The sequence below is a fragment of the Pimephales promelas genome, chromosome 3 (assembly GCF_988280905.1).
Source record: "Pimephales promelas chromosome 3, fPimPro1.hap1.1, whole genome shotgun sequence".
NCBI classification, from domain to species: domain Eukaryota; kingdom Metazoa; phylum Chordata; class Actinopteri; order Cypriniformes; family Leuciscidae; genus Pimephales; species Pimephales promelas.
In genome coordinates, this window is record NC_142771.1 from 5,264,887 (window position 1) to 5,282,463 (window position 17,577).

The following is a 17,577-nucleotide window of genomic DNA, read 5'->3' on the forward strand; positions in this document are numbered from 1 at the left end:
CTTATAAGCTTTAAAGACGTAAGAACCCAATGTCCTACCAGTTCAACAGCAGCATACCCAAAGACATGTCCTGTTGCTTTGAACGTCCCAGTGTGCGATGACTGTTGTTAGCAGCAAACATATCAAATGTCGGTCCTATTGTGTTGAAAGTCCAATGTGCAATCCTTTTCATTAAAACAAGCGAGAGCAGGACGAATCTCCCTTGCTGCTCTTAATCCTTCCGTCCAGTAAAAGCGTGAAGGCCTCTTCGTTCGTCCAAAGTCGACACGTTCACGTTCTCAAACAAACATACTTTGTTGACTAACTTGTACCGGCTCGTATACGAACCAAAGACCGCTAAGGAACTGAGTGACTGGAATAACTTCTGTGACGCGTTTCTTTGTACAGCTTGCATGATGTTTTATTTTTTACAGGCTTGCACTCTTTACACGGTCAACAAAGATTTGTGCTCCAGCACTCATATTAACACACACAAACAACGGGTGTTTTAACCACACGTAATAAACAACACGCCCATTATCATTTGGTCACATGACTTTCCCATTAAATGGCTCCAACATAGAGGACAAATTGACTAATCATTCATTTATAGATGGTTTAAATGTTGTTGTTTTTAATTACAAACTATTAAAAATGTTTACAAAACAAATGGATGCAATAAAACAGATCAACAAAAAAAATATCATTTAAAAAATGTATGATTTAATGTGTCAGTGTAGTCAAAGCCAGCACAACAAACAAGAACTTAAAGCACCTTAAATTAAAATGATTTTTTAATGCCTCTCTTTCAAAGTTGAAAATCTTACCTGCCCCTCTTATAATCAATGCTTAACAATGGGGAAAACCTCAATCTATGTCAGTGCTGGATATTTGAATGTTAAAAGTGAACAATATTTACAAACTTCCACACTTTATACTTTATTGACACTATCTACAGCGGGCATGAGTTAACGCACTAACGCAAGGACGTATATGCCCCTCCAGTAGCAGGCTTTTTGATCTTGTATGTCCCTGATAAAATGTTTACTAACCATTCAAAAAGAGCTTTGAATTTTACCCACAAGAGTTCAAATATACCCATATTTGCCATTTTCAACATCTCATTGGTGTAGCATTTTTCTTGATTTGCTTCAACTACTGTGTCAATCATCTCAAGTAATTCACTGACTTGCTTTCTGTTAGATAGGAAATCTGTATTGTCCATGACATGTAATCTGCCCCCACATTTGTTTATAACACCAGTCAGGAATTTGTTCTTTTCTATCCCTGAATCTAATTTCTTGCGATCGCATTTATCCCCGTGGGTGAAGACAATGATGATGTGCTTAGTCACATCTTTCCCAAAAACCTCCTCCACACGCCTCAACATGTCTTCCTCCTGCTCTGTGAACCGACCATACCTAAAGATTAAAAGCAAAGCATGAAATCCTCCTTCGGAGAGATGCAAACTGCTTTCAAACTCTTTAGCCATTTGTTCCGTGTTAAGTTTTGTGTCAAAAAATCCAGGCGTGTCGATCACAGACACCTTCCTCCCATCTCTGTCTGAGTGTTTCACACTACTTTTTGTAGTTACAGCATTCACATCATTTTCAGACATGAATAGTTCATCTCCCAGGATGGTGTTTCCTGTTGCACTTTTCCCAACACCAGTCTTCCCTAGAAGCAATATCTTACGAGGAGGGAGATTGTTGTTCTGGTCAGAAGACGTGCTCCCTGTAACTGTTTCAAAGCAGAAAACATTATCAGAAAACTTTGTCATGTCTTTGTAATCATAGATATTTTATTCAAATGGATCACCAGTTTGTTGGAAGAATAATAAATATATACAAATAGTGAAATGGGCCTTCACTGAATGTGATCATTTTCGGGCAAATTTTTGTGCTCAAATTTTCGTCATGATGGCACTCTTGAATCATAATGATCAAAAGTGACAAAGCTAGATTTTTTCCCCTGTCGCCCGTGATGAAAGGAGCCGGCCAATTAGATTTGAGTTTACACAAGCTCTGCTGCTGCACAAAGATGTGAATGTTTTGAAAACCTGCATGGCAAAATCCCAAGTGTTAAATGAACACTCCTCAGTGTACACTACAGAGTGTTAAAAGTAACACTGAAGTAGTGTTAATGATAGCCGACCCAAGAGGGTTAGTTAATGGGATAATTAAGTGATAAGTTAGGTGATAATTTACCATTATTGAAGACAACTGAGGATAAATAGCAGAAAAATAGCTGCGAGCAGCCACTAGCGGGGCCAAGCGCAAGAAGAGACAATAAGACATGCCAACATGGCTGGGATAGTCAGACCAACAGCAGCAAGGAGCAATTATAGAGATTTAAAGAAAAAATGTTGGCAAAATGGCTGAAAAATCATATACATTAACTAAAAATATTTTAGTCAACTAAAAAAAAAACCTTTTTTGTCTTCACCTCCACAGCTGATGGGAAGGAATCCGACAGAAATCAAGCAGAAATCCTGTTTACTGATGAGCTAATTTATTAAAGATATTAATAACGTTGTGTGAAGAGCCTGGGACATTTTACCCTGCTGTTTTTTTTTATGTTTATATGCCACCATCGGCCACTGCTGATCCTTTCGCTTTGTTTAACTTTTTCTTACATTTAAAGTTGCTATTAATTTACATTTAATATCCTTTATTTGTGTTTTTTATTTTATTTTTTTAGTTTTTCACCAGAGAAAAAAGCCAAGGACCTCCAGACACGGAGTTGACATGGAATGAAGAATTAAGTTAGATACATTTTTAGCAATTCTGAACTTAACTCGTTAGTTTAGCATTGTTTTCACTTACCTGTAGTGGGACCGGGAATCTGATCTTGGTTTGGTAGGACCTCTGCCTGTAAAACAGATCATGCATTTGCTTCAGAGAGGAAGATTCATGAATATTTCTTCGTAAAGTGTGGTACATTTACTTATGCTTTCAATATGCATTGTGAAAAGTGCTATACAAATTAACTTGAATTGAATTGACGTACTGGCAGCACTGAAACGTAAATTATTCACGTATTGCAGCTTTACAGACGTACAAATGTGTATGAATTCTTATTCAATTTGTGGCATTAAAGTTTTGATTCTATTATATTCAGTTGTTATTATTGCATTTGTTTTCAGTTGCATTTATCAAACACAGATTACTCATCTACTTAACATGAACACTTTGACTGTTTGTGGCTCCCCGCAAACTCATTTAGAAGGATTATGTTGAACAAGACACTGTTAGCAATTTATGTAATTTTTACAATAAACTGTTAACAGTGCACATAGTGACAGCTTCAAGATTTTTTATATTGTTTTTGCATTTATTTAAAGACTGCATGTACCACATTTTTGTCACTGATTGCGACACGTGTTTCGGTTTGAATGAGAAATGTGTGCCTTTATGGAGTAAATTAACAAATTCAGAGATTAAAAACTTAATTTCTGGTCTGTACTTCATCGCAAACTGTTATATATAGCCAGAGAGGATTGCAACTGGTGTGTGTGTGTGTGTGTTGTAGCTCAAAATATAATTTTAATGCTATATTGTTACTAAAATTATAATTTTTCTGCACATTTCTGTCAAAACAAAAACAATTATCTATAAAATGGTAAAAGAGCAATTATACAAATATCTTTAAGTTATAAAAGATGACATTTATTAGCTGTAAAAACATAATAATGTTTATCTTTGAATGATGTTAAAACGCCCATACTGTACTTTCAGTATCCAAACGTACACAAATGTATGTTTTATATCTGCAAATGTTACATATTAGAGCCTATTAAAAACAAGACCAAGCTGTGTATTCAGACAGAAGGCAAGACAGTTGACATTAGGTGGTCTAAAGACAATTTAATGGGCAATCTAAAAATTCAATTAATAATATAAAAATCGTTCCAAGCTAAAAATAAGTTCTGGGTTAAAAATGTGTTATGTTTGAATTTTAAGACAAATTTTTTTCGATTTTTCTCTGCAAATAATGATGGCCTTAGAATGTTTATTTAATGCTCAACTGAGGTATTTAAGAGAACATTTTCTGTTTTCGTGGAATCATACGGTGTGTTTGATCTTAAATGATATTTACTTGTTCAGTCCTCATTCTTTTAATCTAATGTGTCTATATGTGAACTTACCCCCTGGTTCTGGTACTGTGATGTGTGGCTTAGTTGTCTTTGAGCTGCAAGATAAAGAGATTATTAGTACTTCATGTCCACTGTAAGCAAGAATAGTTTATGCCAACAATCCAGTGATTTTACAAGGGTTGATACCAAACCATACTTACAAGTACTCATATCAGTACACATTATTCGACGGATTAGTTCTTCAGCTTGCTCTCTGTTGCTTGGATCAAGTCTGTTGTTGAAAACCAGATACTGGTTGTGAACTTTCTGCACCAGCTCTTTCAGCTCTTCTGAATCTTCCATGTATTGTTCAATGGTGACATCATTGCTCTGCAGCTCATCTCCTTTAGTGAAGATAATCCATGTGTTCTGCAAGTTATTTGCCCCTATAAAATTCAAAACTAATTCAGCTGCTTTCATCTCTTGTTCTCCAATTCTATCAGTGCTGATCACCAATATGAACGCAGTGGGGACTGAAGCAGCAAACTCTAGAAGTGTCTGGCATTTGCTCTCAATGTCTTCATTCTGAACACCAGGACTTAAAAACCCAGGTGTGTCATAAACATCTATACTGAGTCCATTAATGGTCACTGTTCCTCTCTGAACATCTTGTGTTACTGCCTTTAAGCTTTTCTTTGACTGAAAAGTTCTCTGTCCCAATATAGTGTTTCCTGTGGCACTTTTTCCAGCTCCAACCTGTCCAAGCAGGACCAGATGATAACGCAGAGACGAGGATCCACTCTGCATTGTGTAGGCGAGTATAGATCACCTTCAAGAGAGAACAGGAGAAAGTAAACCACTTAATCAAACTGCACCCAAAAAAGGCAAAAACTAGGCCCAGCGCTCACTCAAACCACTGACTGCTGTTGCTAAGTGTAGATATTATGTAAATAAGAGATTCATTGTGTATTCAGCTTCACTGATTAATATAATGTAAATGTGTGAAATTGCAGTCATTGAATGAGTGACAGCTGTGTGATTATAAAGTGAGCTCTCTTTGCAGGTATATAATATAATATTCAGAATTTTAATAAAACTCATGTATTCCCATGCTTGACAAGTGGCCACGTTGGCAAATCAATACTTCTATTCATCAAGGATGAATTAAATTGATCAAAAGTGACAGTAAAGACATTTATAATGTTTGTTAAGCATCAAATCAACATATTATACTGTTTTCTGAAGGATCATGAAGACTGGAGTAATGATGCTGAAAATTCAGCTTTGACCACTGGAATAAATTACACTTTACTATATATTCACATAAAACAACTGTTTTACACTGTAATAATATTTAACAATATTACTGCTTTTTGTTGTTGGTATTTTTAATCAAATAAATGCAGGCTTTTTTAAAAGAGACTTCTTTTTTAATTACAGTGTCTGGGGCATAAAAACATCAAGGACATGGTAACAGCAACATTTTTTTTAATTCAAATATTAATGTTTTGAGCAATTGTTCTTCTTTAATGCAGAGAGTCTGCAACTAATATATATATAGTGTACTTTGGGATGTGCTTTGGTGAATTAGCAGTGCCTGCATTTAATCAGAATTCAATTAGAATTAGTGTTTGTAAGCACTCTGGAAATGTAATTTCAGATATTTGGTTATTTTGTTGTTTTACTATTCATCAGCAGATTCAGCAAAATGTAACAGGATTTGAAACCAATGTCATTGTTGCAAAAGAAAAATCACATTCTACTTTGAAACTCAATATTTTTCTTGAGATATTTGTTAAAATCAAGATAAAAAATATCTAAAAATAAATAAAACAATGATATTAATATAATATGAATAAATCCACCTTTGCCGTTTCTAAAATACGAAACTGTGATGTCACGTCATTACAGATCGATTTAAAAATATAGGCCTATTAATATACACCCTTACATTTATATGGATGTAGGAGAAATATTAAAAACTAATGTCTAATGCAGACAGGACAAAATGGCTGGGTCTCAGGAGAAGAGTAAATTATGGGATGGATCAACAAAAGCGGCCTCATCGCGCACACGTAACCTAGGCTACACGTATGACTTTTTTTTAAACAACATCGTGTTTCCGCGTCTTTAGCTTGATTCAAAGTTGTGTTTGACAAAACAGCCCTTCGAAAATAGTACGACTACACAAGCGACCGGTTAAGTAAAAAGATATGCTAAGTCCCTCGCAGTTAGCTTTCTTTCTCCGAAACAATATTTTCCAGAAGAAACTATTGTAGATTAGTACTAGGTTAGTGGAGTGAAACGTGCAAACAATACATACCTTACGCAGAGTGACAGTTATGATATATGGAAACAACAACAAAAAACTTTTGATTTATCAGCGCCAGCAACAGTCTTCGTACGAGCGATTGCTCCACTTCCAGCAAATGCAAAGCCAGTCTGTGACGTAGGGCAAGGGGTGGGTAACTCGCAGATTTTATATTCAATTTCTAATCAAACACTTCTACCTGTATTTATTAAGCAATCTTGAATATTAGATTGTTTAGGTGTTAATATTTGCCTGAAAAACTGTCCCCTTCATCGGGCTGATGCCGTATGTTTTTGTTGTTTGTTGGTTCTCTTTCTTGTCGTTTTACTTTCGCTTTCTTAACCCTGCTGCACCATTGGTTCTACTCCCTGTCAATCACTGTTGGAGGCGATGACGTCATAGTCGCATATCCAATCATCGGACGCCGGAATCCATAAACCTTTAAAACCAGCTTTGTTGCTGGATGATGTTTTGTTGAAAGCCTTATGTAGTAGTGGGTGTACAATCGTTGTATTTCATTTAGATCATGTGCATGATATTTTGTATTTTAATATAAAATATATTTAAAGTATTTTGTATTTTATAAAAAACACACACAATATATATATATATATATATATATATATATATATATATATATATATATATATATATATAGTGTTACTGGAAATAGTTATGGAACAAAATGTAAAAATAAAGAGGGTTAACCATCCCAAGTCCAACCTTTAAATAAATGACTTTAAATATAATTCTTATTAATAAATGTTTTTAAAGTGTCATTAATTTGAAATACTAAATAAGTTATTGTATTTAAAATTATATTTTGACAATTTAGTTGATAGTATTTAACCGATAACTGACAAAGCAGAATCACAGTGAAAGAGAACTTTTTTGAAAGTCAAAATCACTGGCATATGAATAGTTACATAATTGGCCATATTTAAATTGAAGATATGTAGTGTAACATAACACCAATTAAGGGCACACATAAGTTCAATTTCCTTCCAAAAATCACAAAACAATGAGACGTGTATATGTACAAAATAGATCTTTATCAAGTGATCATAGTTTAAAAGAGGACCAGTGATAGCAATAAAATACTGCAGACATATATATTCAAACACGCATACATATAGAGTCTAGACTACACACGTAGAGTGCATGCACGCTGTCAGCATTTTCACAAGGTTTGGGTTTTTGAGTTTACATGGATACGATAACATTTCCCAAATTATTCAACGCTTGGACCTTGACCTATTTCAGGGTGTGTGTGTTCTGGAGCCACCAGGCACTGTTTTGTGCAAATTAGCGTCCGGATTGCATTATGGGTAAGCGGCCCTTAAGTTCATAAATGAATCAATCACTTTAGCTGTGGACAAACTTTCTTCTAGAGCTGCTGTAAAGCCTAAACAATGTTACTTTAATTTCATTAAAGATTTAGAGGGACTGATTCACCCATCGAGTCGTTAGAGAATCGTTGAAAAATGTGGTGATGTTAATATCATGAGAAAAGTAAAGTGTTTTTTTTGCTTTACTTTTTATGCATGTAAACCTTGTAGGAGACCTGTTTTTGTCCAAAACAAGACTTTAAAATAGCATAATAGGGGCACTCCGTTTTAGAGTGAGTCAGATACGCAGCTTTCGTAGTTTTCTGCTGATCTGTGGGATGTTTTCATCCACTTGTGTCTCTTCCACCTCCTGTCTCACATTCTTGCATTTCTCCTTATAAAAACGCTTGGACTCTTTTAGATATCTGTCCTTCCGTTTCACTTCCTCTTCCAGCTCTTTGATTCTTTGCTCTTTTTCCCGGCCGGATTCCTTCAGTTGTCTAATGGTCTTTTCAAGTTTGGCCTTTTCTTTAATAAATTCGTCTGTTAGTGTCTGTATAATCTGACTATATTCCTTTCTAAGCTCTTCTTCTTTCTTCTTGAGCATTTCTTCCACACTCTGAAACATGTCACTGGTGTAATATTGATCTCCATTCATGTGCAACATGTCATCAACCTTATCCAGAAACTCTGAAACCTGTTTGCGATCATGGATTTTTGTGTTGTTGAAAACATGATACCGTCCACCACATGACTCTACGAGACGTTTAAAATCACGTCGTGCTTCCCTCAGAGTTTGTTCAATGCTGTCTGTGAGTTCATCCCCGTGTGTGAAGAGGATGAGTGTGTGTTTATCTGCTTCTGCTCCGAATACAGCTCTGATCTTCTCCACTGAAAGTCTCTCTTCTTCCGTGAACGGGCCGAGTTTAATGACCAGGATGATGGCGTGAGGTCCAGGTGCTGTCATGTTTATACACTTACTCATCTCCTTTATGAGTTCATTCTCAGAGAGTGACGTATCAAAGATCCCTGGACAATCAACCAGCTCCAGCTGACGGTCTGCCACTACTCCAGTCTCCTTCCAGCACTCTTTAGTAACAGATGAAGCACTTTTGGCGGCTCTGAAGACTCTCCTGCCCAGGATTGTGTTTCCAGAAGAGCTTTTCCCTGCTCCAGTCCTTCCCACCAACACCATCCTTCTCAAAGACACTGAACAATACAGTAAAAAAATGATGTGCACAATTCAATGATTCACTAATAAGAATGAATAATAAAAATAAATAAGATTTTTCAAAAAAATCTTTATACTTCACCTAAAATAAAATAATTCAAATAACATAAGAATCGAGAAATTAATGAAGCAAATAGTGTATGTTGTGGGCACACTTACTATTTGGACGGTTAAAATCAGGACTACTTCTTCCTTCCCTTGTCTTCACATCACCAGGATCTAAAATTGTTTGGAAAAATTAACAAGCATTACATTTTTAATAAAACAAATGAAAGCTTGGGGTTAGCATTCATTATTATATTGAAAAAAATAAAGTATAAAGCCAAAAGTAAATAAAGCCAACAAAATTGTTTTGAATATGTATTAACTTAGACATTATTAAAAATATTATTTTAGTATTGGTATTTGTTTGTTTTAACGCCATGCAAGCTTCTGTGGCTATTTTCATGGCGAAAAAAATATATAAATATTTTTTGCAAAAATTTTTATATTTGGTTAATTAAAATTGTCTTTAAACTATTTTACTAAGGGATGACATTGTTCAGAGACATGACTTTGAATCTGTATTTAGAAGAACATTTCTGTATAATGATAGCATTTGCTTCTGCTGTAAAAACTGAGCTTATATTCTTCTTTTTTGATGGTTGATTACAACAAATGCACAGTCCTCAGATTTTGATCCATCAGTAGCCTATATTATGGGGATTTATGATGGAAACATTTCTTTGAGAGGAGTTGCTGTTGCTTTTTGTGTGTGTTAAACTATTTGCATCAATACTGCGTCGTGTGTTTAGCATGGGGTTACCCGTGAGTTTAAGGCCCACCCTGCTACCCCATATTTATTTTTAAACAAACAAAGCACTTTTATGATTGATTTTCACACAAAATCTGTTGCTCCATCAATGTTTAATACAACACATATTTTCTTTCTTTCCCGTTATTCCCTATATGTTCAGATAAACACTGTTTCATTCCATTGGAAAACGAAAGTAAAGAAACAAAACGTAGCTACTATAAACTACGGAATCCTAAAAACAGATTTTGCCTAATATCTTTACAAATAAACTACGCTTAATTACCTTTTAGGTCTTTTGAGGTAGTAGGAGACGACATGATTCAGATGAGGTGTAAAATTACAGCAACATCCCGCAGTAGGCGAATCTTAGAGTCGAACAGATCACGTGACCAGAAACAGCGACAGATGTTATGTAACAAACCTCAAATTTGTGTTACACATTCATATAACGAATTACAAGAACATCACATACTTTAAAGAATAATAAAAGTGGTATTTGGCATTTATGGCCAGGCTAAATATTTAATTAGCGTTTTCCCCAATATGTTAGTCAATAATGCACAGTAAAAAATAAAAATGAAAAAAATGTATCCCACCCTCAGGAACAGGAGTTAAAAGTATATTTTGTATAAGGCATCATCCCCGGTAATGGAGTGATGAGGTCCTCTGCCGGCGGACTGATGGAACTGCAGACTTGACAATAGAATTACTTTATTAAAATGTTTAGACATTTTAGATGGGAATTCGACTTGTTTCCCTTTTCATGCTAAAGGAAAACTGTATAGCAACGCTAACGTGATGAATCATTTTCAAACATTTATCAGCTAGCCTACTTAATGGAAACAGTAATTGCATTTTGCATAATCAGCCAAGTGGAAGGAAAATAATGACAAATGTTTGAAACAAAAAAGCTGGTTGAATTGCACTAATAATAAAACAATTCAAAAAATTCAAAAAACAATATGCATTACATTATAAGCATTGTATTTTTAGGGCTGAAATTCAACATGGTTGTATATTTAACCTGTGAATATTTAAATTCAAAACATTCACAAATTATCATTATTAAAAATTAAATAATCCATATTCACCTTTCAGATTTCACTTTCAAAATGTTCATTCTGTTTTAAAAAAAAAACAACCTATCCCCGACTAAAATAGTTTCGGCCCATATCTGACCCACGTCTAGTTCGTGTGGAATCCACTTGTAACTGTGGGCTGGATCTGGCCCAACACTTATTGCTGTCTGGGATAATATTCGACAGGCAATTTTCCGTCAATTTTACAAATTTAAATTCGACAGCAAATTTAACATTTGACATCCTGGAACTGCAGGAATATCAGTAGATTACCGATTAATGATCTCAATAGCCGTTAGTCGTCCTCACCAGCAGGGGGTGCAAACGGCTGTTGATGAAGAAAACTCAGAGAGTAACGGGTGAGAAAGTACGACGCTATCTGCTTTACAGATATGGAGCAAGCGTTGTGGAAAAGCTGATAAAGACACAAAAGCAGTGTTTACATTTAAGTCTTCACAGTTAGTTTTGAACATGTAAGCAGCTTTCTCCATGAACGAGATCACTGTTATTCCCTGATAAAACGTTAAATCTGAGGTAGACGTATATTTCTCTTGTTTAGTTTCCTTGACTTTAATCAGTCACTGTGCTGCACTCCCTGTTGGGACACATAACGTAGCGTCGGTCTAATGGACTAATAGAGTGATACAAAAGACCAAAATCACACCTTTTTGGGAATGTAGGCTATAGGCTACTATATAGGCCACAGGCAAGCCGAACATATGAACGTAACGTGCAGTTTCATGCTAGGCTAGGCGTGTAGCCTACATAAATTTGTCTTGATTTTGAAAACGTTTGGCTTATCAGGTGTTCATCATCTGAGTTCACTTTCTTCACTCTCTCAAGTGGACTAAAGTACGGTAGCCTATAGTGAGTGATTTGGAAAACAGCACTGTTAATTCACAGTATATTCCTGAAGGCTACTGTCTCAAAAATGTCAAATATTACCCAGAATGCATTGATTTCTACATTACAGTACATTACTGTTTTAATGGACAAGCAGCAGGGTTTTACAGTGCACTTTAATAGCTTATTGTCAGAGTAGCTGCTCCAACATTGCATTTGTAAAATAATTTAATGTCTGCTACTGAAGCGCACAAGATTTTCCGTGGTTCTTCGTCCAGATTTCAATGTTTTCAGCATTTCTGGCTTCAATACTCCTGAGTTCTGCTGCATACATATCAGCGGTCACCTTGTAACTCCTCATGGCCTCGTCCAACTTCTGTCTGCACTCCTCCATTCCCAGATAGCAAAAATCATGCGGGCCAGATCTGGCCCAGAACCTTCATAAGTTCTGGGCCAGATCTGTAAAACGGACCCGGGCCGGTGTCCTTTAGCACAACGGGCCAATGCCGGTGTGGATCCGGTTTTCACATCTGGGCCGGCACTGGGCCGGCACTGGCCCAGCTCCAGAACAGATGAGAATTATTTTAGTTATTTGGCCCAAAGGTGGGCCAGATCTGGACCAGTTCCATACTGGATCCGGGCCAGATCTGGACAGGCACTGGGCCAGCTCCATTTATTAGTTCTGGCCCGGAATCACACCACCTCTGGCATCTGTCATAACCTTGATCTATACCCCAAAACAAACCATATACAAAAATACAGATTTTTTTCAGTTAAAGGGGTAGTTTAGTTTGTTTTAGATGTTGTGCATGATTCAGCTTGTACTATGGGTCCTAGTAATAGATATCAGTGAAGGTATACCATTTCTGTCTGCGAAGTGTAACAAATAATGACTTGTATATTTTCAAAGTACACTAAAGCTGATGATTCACAGAGCAACTTTTAGAGCAATTGTACTGGGCAATGTTGTCGTCAATTGTAATGAGTAAATATTACTACCGTAATCCCCTTCCCCCACCAATCTTACGATTTCTTGTTTTACTTGCGTTTTCTTTTTCCTAGCATTTTAAACCCGATTACTTTTCTTTCTTGGAGCACAAAGCATGGACAGTCAAAGCTGTTACACAGACTGTTTCTATTTGTCCTGCATATAATTTCAACAAAGAAAGTGATAGAACAGATGAGTGACACATAAATTTTATTTAAAATCCACATTTAACATTTTATTTCAAAATGTCTAAAAAAAAAAAAAAAAAAAAAAAACAGGACAGAAACTGCTAACAGAACCTTTCTACAGCTAATTTCTGCAAACAGCAAACAGCCCTCACATAACGTCCAACAAACATGGAGAGTGTGGGATGGCCGATGCGTTCATTCCTGCAAAGTATAAAAAGAGTGTAAGAACTCAATTGATAATGGCAATCACAAATTACATAATAATCCACTGAGATTGGTGATATTAAAGGGGACTAGGCTGGAAGATTTGACCTAAAATCAAAATCCAGATTAAGAGAACATTTTACCACAATTACAACTAATGAATGATTATCTTGTACCGCAAACATGCTCAACTGTTGTAGTTGGGGTGTTTTTTGTAGTTAAATCTGTATCTGTATTGCATTTTCAAACTTCAAACAAAAATCATTAAAATTAACAAGTTAATAGATGTTTTCTCTGGAAGTATGTTGGTTTGAGGTGAAAAAAGTTAGTCTGGAGCCCTGGTGGTCACACCCCAGCGTAACAGTGTGAGAAGATGGCCTCCATTGTAGTCAGCGCTCAGTTGGTTCAGTTTGTCATTTGCTAAGTGATCGTAATAAATAATCACATAGCAGGCATGTAATTGGCTAAGGACAAAAAATCAGGAAAATGTACCGAGCCCCCCTCCTCCACCCCCGATCAATATATATCACAATATCTTTTCCGCAAAATGAGAGCAAATGTTCAAAGTCAAATATAGTCTTCACTGTATAAATTATACATTGATTCTTATTAAAGCTACTATTACAGTTCTCAGTCAAGAGCAGTGAGTGATTTCCTCTGTTTTGTTGTTTAATTAACATTAAATAGATAGTTCTCCCAAAAAAAATAATTTTCATCATTTACTCTCTCAAGTTGTTTTAAACCTGAAAAAGTTTCTTTCTTCTGTTTAAGTTATATAAGTTATTTGGAAGAATGTCGGTAACCAAACAGTTGAGGTACCCCAGTGATTTCCATAGTAAATTTTTCCCTATGGAAGTCAATGGGGACCAGCAACTGTCTGGTTACCGACATTCTTCAAAATATCTTCTTTTTTGTTAAGCACAAGAAATAAATTAATACAGGTTTGGAACAACATTTACAGTGAATAAATAATGACAGAATTTTTATTTTGGGGTCAACTATCCCTTTAAGAACAAGCGGCTGCATTTTTATTATTAGGGTTACTGTCACTTTAAGACCTGTACGCAACACGTCTAATATACACGGAGCATTTGACAAGCAGATTTCTCTCAATTTTCTCGGTTTGCTTTGAATTTAGACATAACCAAATGTTTCTATGTAAACCTTGTGTGTATTTGAGAGTATTAGCGAAAACATACTCGAAAGATAACTTAGTCCAGCAACCAGGTGCTGTTAGACAAGCTTTTAGTACATGGGCACATCGGGTGTTCCCCGCAATGACATGTTTAACCGGCAAGGCTTTAAAGCACATGCAAATTAACTTTTGTGAACTCGCTGAACAGATAGCCGTTCCTCTGCGTTAATATTGGGAGTATTTGTCGCGTTGTACACTAATGCTGTTGAGACGGAGGTGTCAGGACTGCAACTGACAGAATGCACGATATAGCTGCTACATATTTCTACAAAAGCAGTCAGCAGCTTGCTTGGAGCAATGGATCATAGCGCAAATTTGAAATATATATCGATATATCGCCCAGCCCTGGTGACCTAACTGTGATGTTCTGGTCAACTAACAACGATACCAGCGCGAGAGCGACTATAGATACGAAATTGAGCAGGTGAACAAGCTGAACCAATTAGACATTCTCTGGCTGAACGCAAATACGTCCTTGTTGATACTAGATAAGTGTTTCTGGATACTTTGAAAGGAACTTTCTGTACGCACGTCAGCCAGTAATGGGTTATGTCCTCATATTCTCTCCTTTTCACTCCGGCTGCCGACACCCGTCCCCCTCTTTTTTTTTTTTTTTACAGATCTGCATGATTCACGCAGGTCACATTTTCAGGTCGGAAAATCCGGAATTCCGGATTAATCCGGAAAAATCACATCCCTGACATAGGATTACACAATCCCTTTCGTCCTATAGATGCATCCTACAAAATATTTCTATCGTTCCCAGGACAGCCCTGAAAAAATGTCACTGTTCCTACATACGTACTACGTAGCTGCAATGCTATTAACAACAATTTGCAAAGTTAAACACAAAACAAATGTTTCTACAAAAGACTAGCACAATGATTTATCTACAATTTACCATGGTTAATCCATCTCTGGCCATGGCACGTTCTTTGCGGCCACCTCCACGGTCAGAGGCCAGGTTGAACCAACGGATGGCGTGCTGGTTAATTTCGTTATCCGATGCGCTGCTAGCAACTTGGTTCTTCCGTACAGCCTCTGTTAAGAGAGAAAGTCAATTGGTTGATGGGCACAAATTCTGAAAATTACCTCTAAGTCAAGCCAATAACCCACTGTTTTGAGAAAAGCTTTAGATGTTGCCCATGTTTACTATTGTTGGTGTGGCAGAAGACCTAATTTTGTGTAGACTTTCATTTAGTAACTCAAAACAAATGAATAACAAATCACAACTAGATTGTATTGGATCATCCTTAAATCAACCTTTTCAAGAGGAAGTGATTATGTGAATAGCCGGTTCTGTCATGACTGCAATCTATTTCAGCACTGCTATCAAAGTATTTTTTTTGGTTTTAAAGTTGCATCCCTTATATGCATTATAAGGGATTATATCCTGCATACAGGGGGGCTGGAGCCAATCCTAGCTTACAGTGGGCAAAAGGTGGGGTACACCCTGGACAGGTTGCCAGTTTAGTCCATTGCAGGGCCACACATAGTTGAACAACCACTCACACTCACATTCACACCTAAGGACAATTTAGGGACATCAATTAACCTAGCTTGCATGCCTTTGGACAGTGGGAGGAAGCCGGAGTACCCGGAGAGAACATGCAAACTCCACACAGAAAGACCGGAGCAACTGGGTTTGAACCCGCAACCTTCTTGCTGTGAGGCGACAGTGCTAATATATATATATATATATATATATATATATATTAGGGGTGTAACGATACACGTATTCGTATTGAACCGTTCGGTACGAGGCTTTCGGTTCGGTTTTCGGTACGCATTTTTGAAACGAACGGTTCGTTCGGTTAATTTTTCCTGCCGACCAACATTTCGTTATTCAAATGTAGGCGCGTCACGCATGGGAAGCGCATTCATAATGTAAGAGATGCTGCCGTGCGCGACCACAACATTGCCCAACATCAAATGGCAAATGTAATGTAAGCGGAACGAAGCTACTCGTTATTGTGTGGTTGTTTGGATGACGGACCGTTTATCAGTTTGGACCAATGCAGCGCGAGCCGATCTTCATCATCAGCACTGTTACTAACTGTTACTGTCACTGTTACACCAAATCCAGTAGCCTTGAAAGAAAACATTTGAATTTGCCACTGAAGTAATAACATCGCTGCGAGATATAGTGAGAAACATTCACATTTCTCCGTTATTAACGGATCAAACAGCGCTGACGTGGAAACCAGGAATAAACTTTGTGCCATGAATGAACTATCCAGTGTCCACAGATCAGCAATCACCAAGGATTTACTGTATAACACTACTATCTGTAAGTTTGGCAGGAATAGTAGGCTATAATGCTTTCAAGTAACATCACGTCGGCTGTATTTTGACATTATGAATACAATTGCTGCCCTCAAATGTTAATCTAAACTAAAATAAACCTTTGTTTATAACTACTACAATATTACATTTCATTTTGTCCAAAGTGCTGTTTTGTTTTATATGCTCCTAAGAAAAGTCAAGTATAGTTCCATCATTGCTCAAAGTTAAAAAAAAAATCATACTTTATGATGTTAGTTTTAATAAAAAATATAATAAAAAAATTAAATCAAGGAAATTTCTCTGCCATTTATTTCTTTTTGCTGTAATTGAAACGTACCGAACCGTACCGAACCGAACCATGACACAAGTGTATCGTATCGAACCGAACCGTGAATTTTGAGAACCGTTACACCTCTAATATATATATATATATTTATTTATTTATTTTTTTTTTTTATTGTTCTCATCTACTAGTCACCCACACATATACTACAATATGTATACTAAAATACTTACTGATCAACAGAGTTTGTGTCAGCATTTCTTTAAAACTTCTTTTCCCGTTTACTCCTTTCCAATTAATCTGTTTGGCCACTGTGTTTGAGAAAATCCTCGAAAGTACATTCCAAGTTACTCTTTTGGAGTTCTGTCCTCCTACAGCACCGAGAGCTGAAATCTGACAATACAGAAAAGCATTTTAGTTCAACAGAGACAATTGCGCAAATTGTATGTCGGTTTACTAAATCATGAAACAAACAGTACAGTAAACAACAGTTTAACTTTGAAAAAAAGGGTTACAACATTAAACTATCAATCTAAACCAGGGGTGCCCAATCCTGCTCCTGGCGATCGACTGTCCTGCACAGTTCATCTCCAACCCTAATCAAACACACCTGAATGTGATCCTAAAGACCTTAATTGGCTACTTCAGGTGTGTTTGATTAGGGTTTGAGATGAACTGTGCAGGACAGTCGATCGCCAGGAGCAGGATTGGGCACCCCTGATCTAAACGATATTCTCATTGAACATCTTGTTTTAAAGGAGCATTTCACCCATTTCAACATCAATCTTTAT

At 36.6% G+C, this 17,577-nt stretch overlaps 2 protein-coding genes and 1 long non-coding RNA gene across 3 annotated transcripts in view; all 3 read right to left on the reverse strand.

Moving 5' to 3' along the window:
• Positions 1 to 682: 682 nt before the first annotated feature.
• On the reverse strand, positions 683 to 6,675 carry LOC148981909 (GTPase IMAP family member 8-like). The gene is made up of 5 exons (XM_089129132.1): positions 6,378 to 6,675; positions 4,276 to 4,883; positions 4,127 to 4,170; positions 2,805 to 2,850; positions 683 to 1,719 (listed from the first exon to the last, which is right to left on the reverse strand). Exons 2-5 carry the CDS (start codon positions 4,859 to 4,861, stop codon positions 956 to 958), a joined length of 1,440 nt encoding a protein of 479 aa, XP_088985258.1. The 5' UTR covers positions 4,862 to 4,883; positions 6,378 to 6,675; the 3' UTR covers positions 683 to 955.
• LOC148981910 (uncharacterized) overlaps positions 683 to 17,577 on the reverse strand; it is a 75,932-nt gene continuing 59,037 nt past the window's right edge. Inside the window, exon 2 of the long non-coding RNA XR_016155320.1 lies at positions 683 to 754. This is a non-coding gene — a long non-coding RNA (uncharacterized LOC148981910). The remainder of the gene's footprint in view (positions 755 to 17,577) is intronic.
• LOC148981911 (GTPase IMAP family member 7-like) lies at positions 7,399 to 10,136 on the reverse strand. Its single transcript, XM_089129201.1, has 3 exons — positions 10,004 to 10,136; positions 9,084 to 9,143; positions 7,399 to 8,902 (listed from the first exon to the last, which is right to left on the reverse strand). The coding sequence occupies exons 1-3, from the start codon at positions 10,035 to 10,037 to the stop codon at positions 7,992 to 7,994; spliced, it is 1,005 nt and encodes a 334-aa protein (XP_088985327.1). The 5' UTR covers positions 10,038 to 10,136; the 3' UTR covers positions 7,399 to 7,991.